The sequence below is a fragment of the Lipophrys pholis genome, assembly GCF_963383615.2.
Source record: "Lipophrys pholis genome assembly, chromosome: 6".
Lineage (NCBI taxonomy): Eukaryota > Metazoa > Chordata > Actinopteri > Blenniiformes > Blenniidae > Lipophrys > Lipophrys pholis.
Window position 1 is genome coordinate 25759005 of NC_137629.1, and position 20609 is coordinate 25779613.

Sequence of the window (20609 nt, forward strand, 5' to 3'; positions counted from 1 at the left end):
ACAATGGTTTACAACACGTTTGGTCTGCATTGCGGCCTGGCTTTTGTTTTTATCGCCATCCAACCCGTCAATGGAGATCTGAGTTACACAATCCAGGAGGAGCTGAAACGTGGATTCGTAATTGGAAACGTCGCTAAAGATTTGGGACTTGACTTGGGAAAACTATCGGCACGCAAGGCTCGTATAGATACTGAGGACAACGGAGTAAAGTACTGCTCTTTAAATCTTAATACCGGAGACCTGGTTGTACACGAACGGATCGACAGAGAGGGGCTTTGTGCCAAAAAAGCATCGTGTGTTGTGAAGCAAGAGATTGTCTTGGAAAATCCAATAGAGTTGTTTCGTATTAACATTCGCGTTCAGGATATTAACGACAATTATCCTCAATTTAAAGAAGAATCATTAAATTTTGACATTCAGGAATCTACAGTAAAAGGTGCGCGGTTCCTTCTGGACGAGGCACACGATGGCGACATTGGAGAAAACGCTATTCAGGGCTATTCACTTGAGCAAAACGACCACTTCAAATTAAATGTGAAGACAAAGGCAGGTGGATGGAAATATGCCGAGTTGGTCTTAGACAAAGAATTAGACAGAGAAGATAAAAAAGAAATCATGCTTTTGCTGTCTGCATTTGATGGTGGCTCTCCACAGAGATCAGGCTCTGTGGTTATACGTGTAACTGTACTAGATGCTAACGACAATGAACCAGTATTTAGTCAGACTGTGTATAAGGCAAAACTACCTGAAAACTCTCCTCTTGATACTGTCGTTTTAGCAGTGAAAGCGACCGATGCAGATGAGGGAATGAATAGTGAGGTCACTTATGGTTTGAACCATGTTTCAGATGAAATCCAAGTTTTTTCCCTGAATCCCAAAACAGGAGAGGTTACAGTTTCTGGATCTATTGACTACGAAAAAGAGCCATCTTATGAAATGCAAATCAGCGCTAAAGATGGATTAGGTTTGGGCTCATATGCGACTTTGATCATTGAAATTGTGGATATGAACGATAACGGTCCAGTAGTTCACTTAAAATCCATATTCAATCCGATACCAGAAAACATTCCACCTGGCACAGAAGTGGGCATCATTAATGTGCAGGACAGAGACTCTGAGAGTAATGGACAGGTCCACTGCTCCCTCCAGCAGGGTGTCCCTTTTAAGTTAGTTCCTTCTATTAAAAACTATTATTCTCTGGTGAGCACAGGGAAACTGGACCGTGAGGTGGTTTCTGATTACAACATTACAATCACTGCCACTGACGAGGGCTCTCCACCTCTGTCCTCCTCTAAAACTGTTCAGTTATCTGTAGCTGACATCAACGACAACCCACCTGTGTTTGAGGAAGAGTCGTACAGCGCATATGTGAGTGAAAATAATAAACCTGGCTCCACTTTGTGTTCCCTTGCTGCTCGAGACCCTGACTGGAGACAAAACGGTACCGTGGTTTATTCTCTGTTAGCTGGAGAAGTGAACGGTGCTCCGGTGTCCTTGTATTTGTCTGTGAACGGAGACACGGGGGTGATCCACGCTGTGAGGTCGTTTGATTATGAACAGTTGAGGAGCTTCAAAGTGCAGGTGATGGCCAGAGACAACGGTTCTCCTCCACTGAGCAGCAACGTGACAGTCAGTGTGTTCATATCAGATGTGAATGACAACGCTCCTCAGATCTTGTACCCCGCCCCGGAGGGCAACTCCTTCATGACCGAGCTGGTCCCCAAAGCTGCACATGGAGGTTCTCTGGTGTCCAAAGTGATCGCAGTGGACGCGGACTCCGGACAGAACGCATGGCTGTCCTATCAGATAGTGAAATCCACTGATGCGGGACTTTTCACTATCGGTGTCCACAGCGGAGAGATCAGGACACAGCGGGACATTTCTGAATCTGACAACATGAAACAGAACCTGATAGTGTCAGTGAAAGACAACGGACAGCCCTCTCTGTCTGCCACATGCTCCATGTATTTACTTATTTCTGATAACTTGGCTGAGGTTCCTGAGCTGAAGGACATTTCTTATGATGAGAAGAACTCCAAGCTGACTTCATACCTAATCATTGCGCTGGTGTCTGTGTCCACTTTTTTTCTGACTTTCATTATCATCATCCTGGGTGTGAGATATTGTCGCAGGAGAAAGCCTAGACTGTTGTTTGATGGAGCAGTGGCCATCCCCAGTGCTTATCTCCCTCCGAATTACGCAGATGTTGACGGCACGGGAACTTTACGCAGCACTTACAATTATGATGCCTACCTGACAACAGGATCTCGAACCAGTGACTTTAAGTTTGTGAGCTCTTATAATGACAACACGCTGCCTGCTGACCAGACTCTGAGGAAAAGTCCATCAGACTTTGTTGACGCTTTTGGAGACGGTGACAGTCCTCCTGAGGTAGGATACAACACACAGTCATAACGACTTATGTTTTGTCATTCATATATGAATGCGATCTTCCTGACATAATTTTGGACATTCATTGTCATATTTATTTATTATGGTTTTCATCATGCTACCCTTTTTCATACAGCTTTTTGTCTAGTACAGCTTCATTTGTTATTTCACAACTGCCACAACTGCCACTTAATCATATTGTATTTGGAGCTTTATCATTCCTTGTGTTATTGTTCAATATGTCAACATCATCAGGTGATGATGTCATCCGATTAATGGAAATTATGTGGTGAATAACCCAACAATGTTTTGTAAGTAAAAACTCATGTGGTTGACAGTCTTGAGAAGTTGCTCTCTGTAGACGTTAGTTTTTCTGTCCATGGTACTTAAAGTTGGATTTTGAAGTCAGTATATTCAGTTCCGTCCTTACAGCTGTAATTTGTACTGCTCATAGTGTTTTGTGTTACACTGATAATTTGTTAATCTGTGAACTTTTACAACACACTTCCAGTTCACTCCCTATGATCGAGCTTGTTACCTTTTCAAACCATTTCTTTTGTAAGTAAGTGAAGCTTTTTTATAAAAGGCTTTTTTTTACCAATAAAAAACACAAAATGCTGTACACAATAATCGGATCACGGAAATGGAAGTTTTAATATAGGCCTGTAATATTTTGGCTCCACAACGTCAAGCTTTGGCTTTTTAATTAATAGGCTTCATCACAGCATGTGTGAATTTGCTGGGGACCAAGTCAGACTGAAGTGAAATAATATAATCCAGGGACCTACAACATGAAAAACATTTAGAAACAGAGACATAGGTAAAATGTCAGCAGGGATCGATGAGGGTTTCATCTTGCCCAAAAAAGTCTTCAAATCCTGTCGGCTGAAAGGAGTGAAGGAGGACATCAAGCACACTGGAGATGACACAGTGCATAAGCTGTTTCGGGGAGGACTGATGCAAGCCCTGATGTGTTGCACTTTGTATACAAAGAAGTTTAGATAGTTATTACAGTCCTCTTGTGTGTACACAAGCACCTGAGGAGCTGAGGGTGCAATACATTTTTTCAATAGTATCAAACAGGACCTTAGGGTTTTTTATGGTAATTGAAACAAAATAAGTTCTGGGTTAACTATTGGGTTAAGTTTGTTTTGTTTTGTTTTAGCTTTGTGTCGGCCAAACATTTTTTGTGAATATATCAGAATGAACCATGTCTCTATCTTTTCAATTTTTATTTAAATATTAATTTGGGCTTCTAAGCACTTCAAGCCATAACATATACTGTATGAGGTGCCATTGTTTTTCTTCGGTTCACTTCCGACTGAGTTCATGCGTAACACTGATCTGCTATCAAAAATTACTTTTATTCAATTTTCCTCATTTTAATTACATTTCTGATTGGCAGTCTCAAATTAGGTCGATTCGTTTGTTTATTATTTTACAATTGTGTGACTTGTTTCTGTTGTATTTATCAGTGTTGGTCTTCTGTAGAAATAGCTGAGGACACTTCTGCAACTTCCTCAACTTGTAGCCATGTATTTATAAGATTTTTATCATGGGAAGACTTTTAAATATTGACTTCTTTTATATGTCAATAACTCTTCCATTTTTTGGAGTAGGCTTTATAAAACTTTTTTTTTAAGAACACATATTCATGAACAGTATTAACTTATAACTTGTTTGAAGTATCTCAATCTGCCATTATCATCAGCGTTTATGCCTACAGATATCTGTTTATTTCTCTTTTTTATGAGTATATCTTGAATAGCATTTTGGGCAATACATTTTTCTTGGTTTTTGGAAACAGTATCTTGTTTTCCTTCATTGGATTCTTCTGTGTTCCATTTCTCAATTCAACAAGAATAGTTCTTCACAATGTGTGAATTCTTCAGCCATTTGATCTACATCTAGGCCTTTGATAGGAGTTGTATCTGAATTGACCTATTCCGGGCAGTAATATTTCTGATGTTTAGTATAGCTGTTTTTCATGCATCACCAAATTCCCATCATAATACATCATCACAGGGGCAACGAGTTTTCATTTTGAAACGATTGTGTTATTTGTTGCTCTTAGTGATTGGAACTTTGTTTTATTTATAAAATAATTGGACGTGTCATATCTGAAAATATACTCATGGTGTCAGTGTGCACCAGTTGATCGAGGCAACAGCCATTCTCCACCCTTATTGTGTCAATGAAGTCAACGCCTGAGTCTGCTTTTGCGCAGCAGTTAGTGGCGTGTGGCGCATTTTTATTCCTCATAACAAACCGTTAATATTTCTTCAAAATATTTTTTTCTTCTCAATGCTCTTTTTAGACGTATGCACGTTCTTCATCGCTGTGACAATGACTTACAGCACGCTTGCTCTACACTGCGGCCTGGCTTTTGTCTGTCTCGCTTTTCCTACCGTTAATGGAGATTTGACTTACACTATCCAGGAGGAGCTGAAACCCGGATCTCTCATTGGAAACATCGCTAAGGATCTGGGACTGGAGATGGGGAAAGTCTCTGCGCGTAAGGCCCGTATGCACACCGAGGACAACGGTGCTAACTATTGCAGTTTAAACATTAATACTGGAGACTTGATTGTACAGGAACGGATCGACAGAGAAGCGTTCTGTGACAGAAAAGCATCGTGTGTTGTTAAACATGAGCTTGTTCTGGAAAGCCCATTAGAACTGCATCGTATAAATATCCGCATTCAGGACATAAATGATAATTCCCCTCAGTTTAAAGAGGAATCGCTAAATTTTGAAATTCAGGAATCTGCTGTCAAAGGTGCGCGTTTCCTTCTGGACGAGGCGCACGATGAGGACATTGGAGAAAACGCTGTTCAGAGCTATTCACTAGAACAAAATGATCACTTCAAACTGAATGTTAAGACAAAGGCAGGTGGACGGAAATATGCTGAGCTCGTCTTAGACAAAGAATTAGACAGAGAAGATAAAAAAGATATCGTGCTTTTGCTTTCTGCGTTTGATGGTGGCTCTCCACAGAGATCAGGCTCTGTGGTTATACATGTAACCGTACTGGACGCTAACGACAATGAACCAGTATTTAGTCAGTCTGTGTATGAGGCAAAACTACCTGAAAACTCTCCTCTTCATACTGTCGTTTTAAAAGTGAGAGCCACTGATGCAGATGAGGGAATGAATAGTGAGGTCACATATGGTTTCGACCATGTTTCAGAAAAAAATCATGTTTTCACTCTAGATCCTAAAACTGGAGAAGTTAAGGTGACTGGCATTATTGATTATGAAAAGAAATCGTCATATGAAATGCAAATTAGTGCTAAAGACGGTCCCGGCCTGGCCTCGTATGCAACTATAATGATTGATATCACTGATATGAATGATAACCCTCCAGTTGTAAACCTACAATCTCTGTCCAACCCAATATCTGAAAACATCCCGCCTGGTACAGAGGTGGGCATCATTAATGTGCAGGACAGAGACTCCGAGAGTAATGGACATGTCCGCTGCTCCCTCCAGCAGGCTGTCCCGTTTAAGTTAGTTCCTTCTATTAAAAACTATTATTCTCTGGTGAGCACAGGACAACTGGACCGTGAATTGGTGTCTGATTACAACATTACAATCACTGCCATTGACGAGGGCTCTCCACCTCTGTCCTCCTCTAAAACTGTTCAGTTATCTGTAGCTGACATCAACGACAACCCACCTGTGTTTGAGGAAGAGTCGTACAGCGCATATGTGAGTGAAAATAACAAACCTGGCTCCACTTTATGTTCCGTTTCTGCTCGAGACCCCGACTGGAGACAAAACGGCACCGTGATTTATTCTCTGTTAGCTGGAGAGGTGAACGGTGCCCCGGTATCCTCGTATCTGTCTGTTAACGGAGACACGGGGGTGATGCACGCTGTGAGGTCGTTTGATTATGAACAGTTGAGGAGTTTCAAAGTGCAGGTGATGGCCAGAGACAACGGTTCTCCCCCACTGAGCAGCAACGTGACAGTCAGTGTGTTCCTATCAGATGTGAATGACAACGCTCCTCAGATCTTGTACCCCGCCCCGGAGGGCAACTCCTTCATGACCGAGCTGGTCCCAAAAGCTGCACACGGAGGCTCTCTGGTGTCCAAAGTGATCGCAGTGGACGCGGACTCCGGACAAAACGCATGGCTGTCCTATCGGATAGTAAAGGCCACTGATGCGGGACTTTTCACTATCGGTGTCCACAGCGGAGAGATCAGGACACAGCGGGACATTTCAGAATCTGACAACATGAAACAGAACCTGATAGTGTCAGTGAAAGACAATGGACAGCCCTCTCTGTCTGCCACCTGCTCCATGTATTTACTTATTTCTGATAACTTGGCTGAGGTTCCTGAGCTGAAGGACATTTCTTATGATGAGAAGAACACCAAGCTGACTTCATACCTGATCATTGCGCTGGTGTCTGTGTCCACCTTTTTTCTTACTTTCATTATCATCATCCTGGGTGTGAGATTTTGTCGCAGGAGAAAGCCCAGACTATTGTTTGATGGAGCAGTAGCGATCCCCAGCGCTTATCTCCCTCCAAATTACGCAGATGTTGACGGCACAGGAACTTTACGCAGCACATACAATTATGACGCTTACCTGACAACAGGATCTCGAACCAGTGACTTCAAGTTTGTGAGCTCTTATAATGACAACACGCTTCCTGCTGACCAGACTATGAGGAAAAGTCCATCTGACTTTGTTGACGCTTTTGGAGATGGTGACAGTTCTCCTGAGGTAGGCAAGAATCTAGCATTACTCAAACTTGTTTAAGCTGGTTCATACAATGTACTGTTTTATGGATAATTGTCGACTGTATTGCAACTCTTTCTTTTTTTTTTTTTTTATGTTTTCAAAATGCTTTATTCAATGGTAATTTTACAGACTTCAATGAAACTCACGCTCACTTGTCTCTTTCCATGGTCCTGAAGCAATACTCACAACGTTTATTTTTTCTCGGCTGCGGGCTCATGTTTCTTTCGGCTTTTTGCTTCTTTTTGGGACCAAAAGAAAATGTGTTTCATTGTGATATTTTTAAATCTACATTTTTATTATGTAATTTTCATAAAAATAAATGTATTAGTTTGTATTGAAACTCTTCGCAGATGCATTTTATTACGCGCTTGGTGTTTTGGAATTTAATGAATAACAGCGTTTGTTTATTTATTTGTGTTTCAATTATAACTCGCACAAGGTCCTGCATGAATATATCATTGATCCAATATTCGGTGTATCATTTTTAAACCATATTTCTGACCTCCTTTGGATTGCAAAAACATTTTAAAATTACACATTTATTGCTGTATGACGCTAAAATATTTTGGAAGGATCTAATATTTTAAAGAGAAAATGTTAACTCTTGTGCCTGGATAATCGGTCCATCAAAAATATATATTTTATGAATAGCATGCGTTGTCTTGTACAGCGTGAATTTCTAGAAGGATGTGAACTTTGGACGGTTCTCCAGAGGTAGGACAATCTTTTCTGCTCTGAGCATATCTGACCTTTTCATACGTTAATTACCCTCATTATCATCAATTTACTTTCTAGTGAACAGAACTCAATGAGTATATCTCACTTACCTTAATTCCCTCTAATGCTTGCGCTTTATCTTATATTGTATACTTTGTTCAAAGAAAAACAATGTATGAATAAATGCCCCTTGTAACTGTAAAAATGTATCCCTCACTTTATCTTCGGTTTTACAATTTTATTTTCTGAAGTTCTATTTTTTTTTTCTTTTTTGTTAGTAAAAATTGGCGTTTACTCTTACAACAGTGAGCTTGTAGATTTATCATGATTTATTAACGTGTTTAGCTCATAACTTGGTGGATATCTATAGCTTTTGAATGCATTTACTCACATTCATTTGATTGTCAACACTATTTGGTTTATTGGTTGTTGTTTAACGTGGTCTCGTTTGGGGGATTTGTCGTCCCCAGTGTGCTTTCGGATAGTGCTTCTCATTTTCATCAGATAGAGGAACAAATTCTACAATGTTGTCTTGGAACGAAGTTAGGTGAGCTTAATTTTCAGAATTTCTGCGCACTGAGGAATACAAGCCCGACATTTAATTTTCATGGATGGCAAATATGATGAATTAATACGAGGAGTTATTAGCATGCCTACCAGACGTGATCAGAGGTGCGTTTTGTGGATCATCATCTATATATCCATGCGCATTTGTGCAATATCACTTTTGGCCCATCTTGTATATTAGTGAATCATTGATTAGGTGTTGATAATTGTTAATCGGCTTCAGAATCTTTTCGATTTACTTTCCCCACCAATTTTTGACAAGTACAGCCTTGTTTGGAAACGTAGGTGGACTTTATGTCTTTTACGTGACAGTTCACCTTTTTGAAACTTGGTGAACTTCACTCAGTAGTCATCAACAGGTAACTGTCAAACAGGACAGTATAATTTATAAACAATTATTTGCATTATTCAATCACAATTACTTAATTACGCAATACACCCATAAAGCATGTTATAGCCAAACTTAAACTCATGGTGTCAGTAGTGGACCAGGAAATGCAAAGACGCAGCTACACTCCACCCTACTGTACCAGCGGAGTCAAGCCCTGACTCTGCTGTTGTGTGGAAACACTGTGTCGTGGACACCCACGGTTTTAGATTTTTCGTTTCTTCGAAGATACATTTTACTTTTCCGAAGTCCTTCAACGTGTGTACTTTGTGTTGTCCTCACAATGGAGTGCTGGACAATTGTCCTGAAGTGTGGCCTTTTTTTAATTTTTCTCGCTCACCCTCCCGTCAATGGAGACGTAAGCTACTCGGTTCCAGAAGAAATGAAACGTGGATCTGTAATCGGAAATATCGCCAAGGATTTGGGACTTGGTTTGGGAGATCTGACTGCACGCAAAGCCCGCATTGACACGGAGGATAATAGTTTGCAATACAGCAGCTTAAATCTGAATACAGGCGAGTTAATTGTACATGAGCGAATCGACAGAGAGAGTCTTTGTTCGAAAAAAGCATCGTGTGTTGTTAAACAGGAGCTTGTGCTGGAAAGTCCATTAGAACTGCATCGTATAAATATCCGCATTCGGGACATAAATGACAATTCGCCACAGTTTAAGGAAGAATCGCTTCAATTTGAGATTCATGAATCTGCCGACAAAGGTGCGCGTTTCTTGCTGGACGAGGCCCATGACGGTGATATCGGAGAAAATGCTGTTCAGGGCTATTCACTTCAGCAAAATGCCCATTTCAAATTAAACGTTAACACGAAACCAGGTGGGCGTAAATACGGAGAACTCGTCTTAGACAGAGAATTAGACAGAGAAGACAAAAAGGAGATTGTGCTTTTGCTTACTGCATTTGATGGCGGATCGCCTCAGAGATCAGGTACCGCAATTATACACGTTACTGTATTGGATGCTAATGACAATTCACCCGTATTCAGTCAGAACATGTATAAAGCCAGTGTAGCACCTGAAAGCGAATGCTTGTATATAATGTATTTCTGTGTTTACAGTTAATATTGTATTCAACTTTAGTTGGTTATTTTCTGTTCTTGTGTTCATGTAGTTAATCATATTGGCCAGCAGGGGGCCGAGTGAAGACTGTATAAGATAAACAGAGCCAGTCAAGTGAGAGAAGAGGAGTGGCTTTGGTTTTGGTTTCCGGTGTGGAAGGCGAAGCTGTGTGTGATCCCGTTTGGTTTGATGGTGACTTGATTCTGTACCTGTCCTGCCAGTAGTAAATAAAGTCAACTGATCTTCACGCCACGTCGATGCCGTCTGAGTGGTGTAACATTTTGGAGGTCCCACCGAGATCGAGACGGACATTATTTCACGGCAGAGGACTGGTTTCAACTCCAGAAAAGCGGTAAAAATCGGACATGTGCGCTGTCAGAGTCAACTAAGTGAGCTAACGCTAGCTCTAGAGAACAGTTGACGTGTAGTGGGAGCTACGCAGTCTCGTTTCTGTGTTTTTTTACGCAAGTTGCTACGAGTTATAGTTTGATGCAAAGATGTCGGAGCAGCGAGAAGAGTTTATGTTGGAGATAGAAGCGAAATTAACTGGACTGAGCTTGAAACAACTACGGCAAGTCTGTGAGTTTTGTAAAATTACTGGAAAAGACTCCGAGGACATTCAGAACAAGACGCGCCGTGCGCTGGTTAAGCTCATTGTTAACTTTTGCGAACGTGAGGAGCTGTTGGAGAGAGAAGATGAAGGCATGACGGTGCTTTTGGAGTTGAACGATGCACTCGATGCTATGCGGGAGGTCCCAGCGGAGACCGACGACGCGGGAGCGGCGCCATCTTACTCATCGCCTGCAGCTGGCGACAAGGAGGAGGAGACGGTGGGCCAAGCTCAAGGGGCGTTGGGACGACAACATGGCTACTTTACACCGCCATCTTCTAAGACACAAGTCATGCACGAGACATCGCGGGAGAAGGAAACTCAAAGCAGAGGTAGAGAGTCCATGAGCAACAACGGCTGGCCTTCCAGTGCTGTCAGAAAGGACTTCAAGATAAATGGACAAATCGGTGAGTCAATCTCGAAGGACAGTCTGAGCTTCAGCAGCCTTGAACACCAGATTGAAAGTGGATTAAGGAAAGGTTACCCAGAAGTGGAAGTCGTGGAGGCTGTAATTCGTGCTGTAAATCCTCGCTTGAAACTGAGAAGTTATTTAGAGGGTAAAATAGACCTCACCCTAGCTACTCTCAGGCAAATCTTAGGAGCCCACTATGCAGAAAAAGATGCAACTGTACTGTACCAACAACTGACCAAAGCTGTACAGGGGGCTGGGGAAAGTGCACTTGACTTTCTAGTGCGAGTTCTGGATTTGCGGCAAAAGGTCCTGTTTGCATCTGAACGTGCTCAGTCTGGCCTGAAGTATAACAAAGAACTAGTATATAGCCAGTGTTCTCAATCCATCATGACAGGCTTGTCAAATGATAACATCAGAACAGAAATGAGAATCTATCTCTAGGATGAGACAAGTAGTGATGAGTCGCTTTTACAGAAAATGCAAACTGCCGAATACAATGAAAATGAAAGAGCTCAAAAGAGTAAAGCCACAACTAAAGCAGCTTACAGGGCAGGTTTGAGTGCAGTTGAGAGAAGTGAGGATGAGGATGGCCCTTCACCAACCCCGGTTTGTACTAAGCCCAAAAAGCCAATTAAAGATAACTCTCTATTTACAAAAATGGAGGAGAACAACACAGCAATTAGGGAGCTCACAGGTCAAGTAGCGTCCCTTGTACAAACTGTCCAGCACAGGGGCAAAATTGTCGACTACAAAACAACCCAGGCTCAAGTAGATACTTTTAAAAGACCGAAGAGACAATGTGTGGCATGTCAGCAAGAGAAAAAGGATTGCACCCATTGTTTCAAGTGTGGCAGTGACACACATTGGGCAAGGGGTTGCAAAGTGGGGGGCAGACAGAAATATTCGGGAAACGTGTAGAGGCTGTGACTGGGGGACGACCCATAGCCTCTGAAGTAAAGTCCCAGAATAACTCAAAGCTGAAACCTCAAACAGGGTGTGTAGACTTGTGCAAAGTTAAGGTGGAAAGAAAAAAACTTCCAGCTTATCATCCCTCAACATCTTCAAAAGTAAATGTGAACCTCAAAGATTACCAACCCTCTCACTCAAACAAGCCTAGTACAAAATGCAAACAAGTGGCACAACTAGTTGGCAAAAAGTGTCTTGTCTGGTGCAAAATGAACAATGTTAAGACACAAGCCTTGTGGGACACAGGAGCCCAAGTGTCCATTATGAGTGAGGCTTGGAAATCTCAAAACTTACCTGATACGATAACCCGTCCAATCAGCGACCTGTTAAATAGTGATGAACTACTGGACTTAAGAGCTGCGAATGGCTCAGCAATTCCCTTTGAGGGCTGGGTTCCAGTTAGTTTCAGTCTGTGTGATCCAAATGCAAAACAGGCAAAGGCGGAGGAGATATTAGTTCCAGTTCTCGTGAGTAGAGACATATTGCAGAGGCCTATAATAGGATTTAATGCCATTGAGGAAATTCTAACAAACAAGGAAGACCAGATTCAGCCCAGTGAAAGTATTTCCTTGCTTAGAAGTGCATTAAAACTAGGATCAGGAAAGGCAGAAGCATTGCTAAATGCCATTCAGAACGCTACAAATGAGAATGTCACTTACCTTGTTCGAACAGGACGCACATCCATTGTGGTCCCAGGGGGACAAATGAAATGTATTACTTGTCCTGTTAAAACAGATGGCAAAGTAAGGACGGAAATGCTTTTTGAACCAGAGGGGAACTTATCATTGGAGGAAGGACTTAAAATCACCTGTCAACTAATAAGTGTTTCCTGTTCCTCTCGTAAAGTTAACATTTATGTGAGGAATACCCTTCAACATGACATCACAATACCAAGTAAAACGGTGATAGGGAGCATACAGAGAATAAGTGATTATAACTTGGTGCAACCAGAGGAAAACGTTGTTACTCCCGTTGTTACAGAAAGTTCACAGAGCCCATCGTGCTCCACCAACGGATCTCCTCAAGGCGGCTCTCAAGAGAAACCATATGATCCACCCGTCAACCTGGACCATTTGACCAGTGAACAAGAAGTCGTGGTGAAACAAATGCTCAGGGAGGAATCCGGCGCATTTGCCAGAAATTCAGATGATGTAGGTTACATCAAAAACTTAAAAATGGACATTAAGTTAACGGACGGTGTCCCTGTAGCCAAAACATACAATGCAATACCACGTCCATTGTATGAGGAGGTCAAGAATCACATTCAGGACTTGTTGAACAAAGATTTTATCCGCAAATCCACTTCTCCATATGCAGCTGCAGTCGTTTGCGTGAGAAAAAGAGACGGGAGCCTGAGACTCTGCATTGACTACAGGGGGCTCAATAAAAAGACAATCCCAGATAGGCATCCTATACCACGCATACAGGAGATACTTGATGGTCTTGGTGGAAACGTTTGGTTCAGTGTCCTGGACCAAGGCAAAGCGTATCATCAAGGGAGCGTTAGTGAGGATTCAAAGGAATTCACTGCCTTTACTACCCCATGGGGGCTGTACGAATGGAACAGAATTCCATTTGGGCTCACAAATGCACCAGCAACTTTCCAGCGTAGTATGGAAGAGAGTCTAGAAGGCCTGAGAGACAAAATATGCATTCCATATTTAGATGATATTTTGGTGTACAGTAAAACATTCACACAGCATGTTGAGGATGTGCGAGCTGTCCTAAAACGACAAGAAGACTGGGGAATTAAACTGAGGCCAGATAAGTGTGACCTGTTCAAAAATGAAGTCCGCTATCTTGGCAAAGTGATCTCAGCTGAAGGCTACAGGATGGACAACAAAGAAATAGCAGTTGTTCAAGCGCTGAAAACCAAACCCCCAATGAACATAAAAGAACTGCGTAAACTTCTAGGTTTTCTAGGGTACTATAGAAGCTTCGTGCAAGATTTTTCTCGCCATGCAAAATGTCTCTATGACTTGCTCTCGACAGACGTAACCCCAAACACTGAGTCAAAGCCTACCTCCCGGTCAATTGGGGCTGGACAACTCCCCCCACATCAGAAAATAGTCTGGAATGACACCCACCAGCAAGCTCTGAACTATTTAGTTGATGTCCTGACTAATCCACCTGTGATGGCCTATCCAAGGTTTGAGGATCCATTCATTCTTCACGTGGATGCATCAGAACAAGGACTGGGAGCAGTCTTATACCAGAGGCAGGAAGGAAAACTCAGAGTTATTGGGTACGGCTCACGGACTTTGACACCAGCAGAAAAAAACTACCGATTGCATTCAGGGAAGCTCGAGTTTTTAGCGCTCAAATGGGCTGTTACAGACAGGTTCAGAGATTATTTGTTTTATGCTCCCTCTGTAACAGTCTACAGTGATAACAACCCTGTTACTTATGTCTTGAGCACAGCTAAACTGAACGCAACCGGACATCGCTGGGTGTCTGAGCTCGCAGACTTCAACATAACACTGAAGTATCGTCCAGGAAAAACAAACGCAGACGCAGATTTTCTGTCTCGTACTCCTGTGAGTATGGACTCTTATATGAGCGAGTGTACAGAGCAGTACACCCCTGACATGTTAAACGCAATATTCTGTGCTGTTGAAATGCAAAACCGTCAAGAAGTGGATTGGGTCTCAGCCATTACCTGCAACCCAAAGGTACAGGACTTAGCTGCACATGATCAGCTTGACATAAAGGTAACACTACAGGAGTTACTACAAGCTCAGTTGCAAGACCCACACATATCCCACATACTCCAGTTGAAAACATCAGGGGAAAAACCAGACAGGAGAGCTATAAAGATGGACATGCCAAAAACTAAACAGCTGTTACATGAATGGAAAAGACTACATGTTTCGCAAGATGGTCTGTTAAAACGTAAAACGGCAACATGTACTCAAATTGTGCTTCCGGAACAGTACAAAGAACTGGTGTACAAGTACCTGCATTGTGAGATGGGACATTTAGGGGTAGAACGAGTTTTACACCTTGCGAGGCAGAGGTTTTATTGGCCTGGGATGCAAAAAGATATTAACTTTTTCATATCAGAAATATGTAAATGCAACATCCAGAAAAAACCCCCAGTGCAGAGCAGAGCCCCAATGTGCCATGTGCCTGCAACAGCACCATTCGAAATGGTCTCAATAGACTATCTTCATCTTGAAAAAAGCAGGGGAGGGTATGAGTATATTTTAGTGATCATTGACAACTTCACTAAGTTTGCACAAGCCTACCCAACCCGCAACAAATCAGGCAAAACAGCGGCTGACAAAATCTTTAATGATTTCTCTCTTAAATTCGGTTTCCCTGCTAAAATACATCACGATCAAGGCAAGGAGTTTGAGAATCAGTTATTCAGACGGCTGCAAAAATACACTGGTATGACCAACTCAAAAACAACTCCTTACCACCCGCAAGGAAACCCAGCTGAAAGGTTTAATCGTACCTTACTATCAATGCTGCGGACCTTGGATGAAGAGAAGAAGGAAAAGTGGAGTGAATACGTGAGTAAAGTTGTACATGCGTATAACTGCACCATCAGTGAGGCAACAGGATATTCTCCTTTCTACTTACTTTTTGGTAGAAATCCCCGCCTACCAATCGATCTGATCTTTGGAATTAATGAGGAAAAAGGATGTAATTCACATCAGGAGTATGCTCAGAAATGGCAGCAACAAATGAAGGAAGCGTATGACATCGCATCTAAAACCATCAAAAAGACTACAATAAGGGGAAAAGTGTATTATGATCAAAAGAGACAAAGTTCAGTGCTGTCCCCCGGTGACAGGGTCCTTGTGAGAAATATGTCAGAGCGTGGGGGACCGGGAAAACTACGTTCATACTGGGAGAATCAAATACACATTGTCATCTCACAAAAAGGGAAGGACAGCCCGGTTTATGAAATAAAACCTGAATGTGGCACAGGGAGAGGCAGAATCCTCCATCGTAACATGTTAATGCCATGTAATGCTTTACCACTTCAAGAACCCGCCCAAAGCACTGTAAGAGGACAAAAACCTGATGGCCAACACAAAAAGACACTCAGGAGCAATACACAAAATGAAACATCAGAAAGTTCAGATGAGGAACAACATTACTGGGCTCATAGATTGAGGAACCATCACCACCAGCCCACAGATCAAAATGTTGCACCCCCTATCATTCCTGAAACGGCACCGCAGCCCGAACTTAATGTGGAAGCAGAGGAGTTCAGGGTTGAGACTCCGGTTCAAATGCTGTTGAATGATGACTTCTCCAGGAATGATACAACCGAACATGATGCTCCAGAGGACTCTCAAACTGGTCAGGCAGCAGACCTGCCAAGTTGTCTAGGACCCGAGTTCACTGACACACAGCCACGTAAGTCACAGAGAGAAAGACGACCCAAAGAGACGCTGACGTATGACTCATTGGGCCAACCTACTCACCGTGTGATAGGGCCTTACATTAACCCACTGTATGTGAACACGTTGGCATCAGTACATGGACAATACAGTGTGCCTTGGATACCTGTACAGATGTTTGGTCAACATCTGGTATATCCCACCCTCGTTCCCACAGGATATTACTAAAAAAAAAAGGAAATTTTTATGTCACTGTGGACTGTTGTGATTACTCTGTGTGGGATCGAGACAGTAACATGGACTGTTTAACTGAGTGGTTACTGTATAATGTGAAAATATGAAGAAAGAAAATAACAAAACGTGATTTGAATGTGATGTCAAATTACCTACTGTGATTCTTACACTTGTCTGGTTTAAAGAAAAAAAAAGATTTTTCTTTTAAAGGATGATATCTGCTATGGGTTATGTAACAAAGGTTCCCGTGGTCATCTAGAAAATTTGGAATGAGTTATGACATTGAAATTATGTAAATGGCAATTTGGTAAAGGTATGTCAGTTAAGTTGAAGCTTCCATGGAATGTATAGAGGAATGACAGAAATTTGGATTTTAGAGCATTTAAATGAGTACTGCACTAATAATAAAAAAAAAAAGAAAACTACTAAGAACTAGATTTTTCCTAGGTTTAAACACTGTAGTGTCATTGGAAAGTAAAATGTGATGAGGTCACATAGTAATGTACTTACTGGGTAAAACCCGTAGTAATGTCTTTTAGGTTCCAAAAGGAAGCTGTTGCCATTGTAGGAATGTGGAAACTAGTTATTTTTCATGTTTGAGTTATGATTAATAACATTGGGTGTGAAAGATACTTTTTAATTGCTGCTAATGTTGAGGACAACATTTATTTAGCAGGGGAGGATTGTAGCACCTGAAAGCGAATGCTTGTATATAATGTATTTCTGTGTTTACAGTTAATATTGTATTCAACTTTAGTTGGTTATTTTCTGTTCTTGTGTTCATGTAGTTAATCATATTGGCCAGCAGGGGGCCGAGTGAAGACTGTATAAGATAAACAGAGCCAGTCAAGTGAGAGAAGAGGAGTGGCTTTGGTTTTGGTTTCCGGTGTGGAAGGCGAAGCTGTGTGTGATCCCGTTTGGTTTGATGGTGACTTGATTCTGTACCTGTCCTGCCAGTAGTAAATAAAGTCAACTGATCTTCACGCCACGTCGATGCCGTCTGAGTGGTGTAACACCAGTCTACCTGAAAATGCTCCTCTAGACAAAGTGGTGATTACTGTTAGTGCAGCTGATGCAGATGAAGGGATGTACGGTGAAGTAACTTATAGTTTTGATCAAGTTTCTGATGAGAACCAAGTTTTTCAAATGGATCCCCATACAGGGGAAGTTAAAGTGGCAGGAGAAATTGATTTTGAAAAGGAGGCGTCTTATGAAATACAAATAAGTGCTAAGGATGGTTTAGGAATGGCAACGTATGCAACTTTGACGATTGAGATCACAGATATAAATGATAACGCCCCAGTTATACACTTAAAATCTCTATCCATTCCCATACCAGAGAACATCCCACCTGGCACAGAGGTGGGCATCATTAATGTGCAGGACAAAGACTCTGACAGTAATGGACAGGTCCGCTGCTCCCTCCAGCAGGGTGTCCCTTTTAAGTTAGTCCCTTCCATCAAAAACTATTATTCTATGGTGAGCACAGGACAACTGGACCGTGAAGTGGTGCCTGACTACAACATTACAATCACTGCCACTGACGAGGGCTCTCCACCTCTGTCCTCCTCTAAAACGGTTCAGTTATCTGTAGCTGACATCAACGACAACCCACCTGTGTTTGAGGAAGAGTCGTACAGCGCATCTTTGAGTGAAAATAACAAACCTGGCTCCACTTTATGTTCAGTTACTGCTCAAGACCCTGACTGGAGACAAAACGGTACCGTGATTTATTCTCTGTTAGCTGCAGAGTTGAACGGTGCCCCGGTGTCCTCGTATGTGTCTGTGAACGGAGACACAGGGGTGATCCTCGCTGTGAGGTCGTTTGATTATGAACAGTTGAGGAGTTTCAAAGTGCAGGTGATGGCCAGAGACAACGGTTCTCCTCCACTGAGCAGCAACGTGACAGTCAGTGTGTTCATATCAGATGTGAATGACAACGCTCCTCAGATCTTGTACCCCGCCCCGGAGGGCAACTCCTTCATGACCGAGCTCGTCCCCAAAGCTGCACACGGAGGTTCTCTGGTGTCCAAAGTGATCGCAGTGGACGCGGACTCCGGACAGAACGCGTGGCTGTCCTATCAGATTGTGAAATCCACTGATCCGGGACTTTTTACAATCGGTATCCACAGCGGAGAGATTAGGACACAGCGGGACATTTCTGAATCTGACAGCATGAAACAGAACCTGATAGTGTCAGTGAAAGACAACGGACAGCCCTTTCTATCTGCCACCTGCTCCATGTATTTATTAATTTCTGATAACTTGGCTGAAGTTCCTGAGCTGAAGGATATTTCTTATGATGAGAATAACTCCAAGCTGACCTCATACCTGATCATTGCGCTGGTGTCTGTGTCCACTTTTTTTCTGACCTTCATTATTATCATCCTGGGTGTTAGATTTTGTCGCAGGAGAAAGCCCAGGCTGTTGTTTGATGGAGCAGTGGCCATCCCCAGTGCTTATCTCCCTCCAAATTACGCAGATGTTGACGGCACGGGAACTTTACGAAGCACATACAATTATGACGCTTACCTGACAACAGGATCTCGAACCAGTGACTTTAAATTTGTGAGCTCTTACAATGACAACACACTGCCTGCTGACCAGACTCTGAGGAAAAGCCCATCAGACTTTGCTGACGTTTTTGAAGATGGTGACAGTTCTCCTGAGGTAGGAAACAACACGTTCAATAGCATTGTTTAACAACACAAATCGGCCTATTGAATCGATCCTCCTCAGATATATTTGGTCATTATGAATTTTGAAGCGTGGATTGTGGTGAATTCTGCTTTTATTCTTGCACTGTGTCCTGTGATGTTTGTTTGTTTGTTTGTTTGTTTGTTTTAATTTATATTTAGATGATTCTTTAAATAACGTTAACAATTTAAGTAACTGTGTATAATATAACATCCCGCCCCCAAAAAAGGAAGGTATAAAAAAACTACAAAAAAAAACATTGGCAAAACAAAGAATTTGGGGTGGGTCGGTCGGGGTCTCAAAATTATTTAAAAGTCTCTGCATCAAAGTAACAATATGTTGTAATTAATTTTCTTCTGTTTCAATGGCTATAGACACATACCATTTTCTCCATTGTTTATCTCTTTGATCTCTTGTATTTTTGGAGAGTAGAATGTTTCTTCCAGAGTCTGAAGCTTCTTAACAATTTTGATAAAGAGGGCTTTGGTAGGGCTTTCTGTTTTTGGAGCCAGTGTTTTGTGAGGTTTTCTTTTTTTTTTACTTGCTGCCAACAGTAGCTTAAAGAGGTATGTATCATTTGTATTTATATCATCAGGGATAGTCCCAAGATCAAGTGGGAATGACATGCAACTATTAAAGCCTAGGACCTTTGATATAATTCTTTATACGTTAATCCAATAGACCTGTATAATGGGGCATTACAAAACTATATAAGTGTGATCAGCCATGAACGCCCCACCTCCCCTCCAGCACAGTTTTGTTGGGTGCCCATTTGCTTTGATTTCTTTTTAGGGATGATAAAAAATCGATTAGGTTCTTCCAACAAAAGTGCCTCCAAATTTTTGAGTTTGGTGAAGGATACCTGTGTGTTCCATTCACTAAGCCACATATACTGTTTGATATCTGTGCATTGCTCGCTGTCCCATCTTTGTTTCACCTAGTCCGTGTTGTCCACCTTATGAGAGGTGAGGCCGTGGTATTACTTGCTTACAAATATTTCTTTATTGCCATAGTTAAACACTCCCATGAATAATTCAGTGAGTGCAGAAGTGCTGCATCATTTTATTGTTTCACAAAAATAGTCCAATAGCTGCGAATAATGAACAAAGTCCTGTTTGTCTAAGCAATATGTTTCACATCAGTCGTTGGATCAAGAAAATCATTTTTTTTTAACAATCTTCCACATGCATGTAATTTTACAGTGAGCCTTTTGTCTGAACCTCTAATCCAGAGTTGCTCGTTTAAACTTTAGGTCAATCGCTGGCAATCTAAATATGTTTATCTCATTTTGAAGCTGGTAGCGTTTGACCACTTTCCCCCATACACTCAAAGAAAGTTTTGTAAATTGACTTGTCGTCTGAGGTGTCTCAATTTTTCCCAATGGCCCAAAAGACATTGCATTAGTGTGTCTGTTTTTGATAACTCTATAGTCTTCCATTTGGCCA

The 20609-nt window shown here is 41.9% G+C and overlaps 2 protein-coding genes across 2 annotated transcripts in view; both read left to right on the forward strand.

Moving 5' to 3' along the window:
* The window catches only part of LOC308111335 (protocadherin gamma-A11-like), a gene marked incomplete at both ends in the record, with an annotated part of 113569 nt that overhangs the window by 51798 nt on the left and 41162 nt on the right, over nucleotides 1-20609 (forward strand). The gene's annotated exons all lie outside the window — the stretch shown is intronic.
* On the forward strand, nucleotides 4-20126 carry LOC308110903 (uncharacterized protein; the record flags this gene model as incomplete). Its single annotated transcript, XM_080465523.1, has 5 exons — nucleotides 4-343; nucleotides 5069-7125; nucleotides 9126-9859; nucleotides 17487-19137; nucleotides 20106-20126. The coding sequence occupies 5 exons, from the start codon at nucleotides 4-6 to the stop codon at nucleotides 20124-20126; spliced, it is 4803 nt and encodes a 1600-aa protein (XP_080321649.1).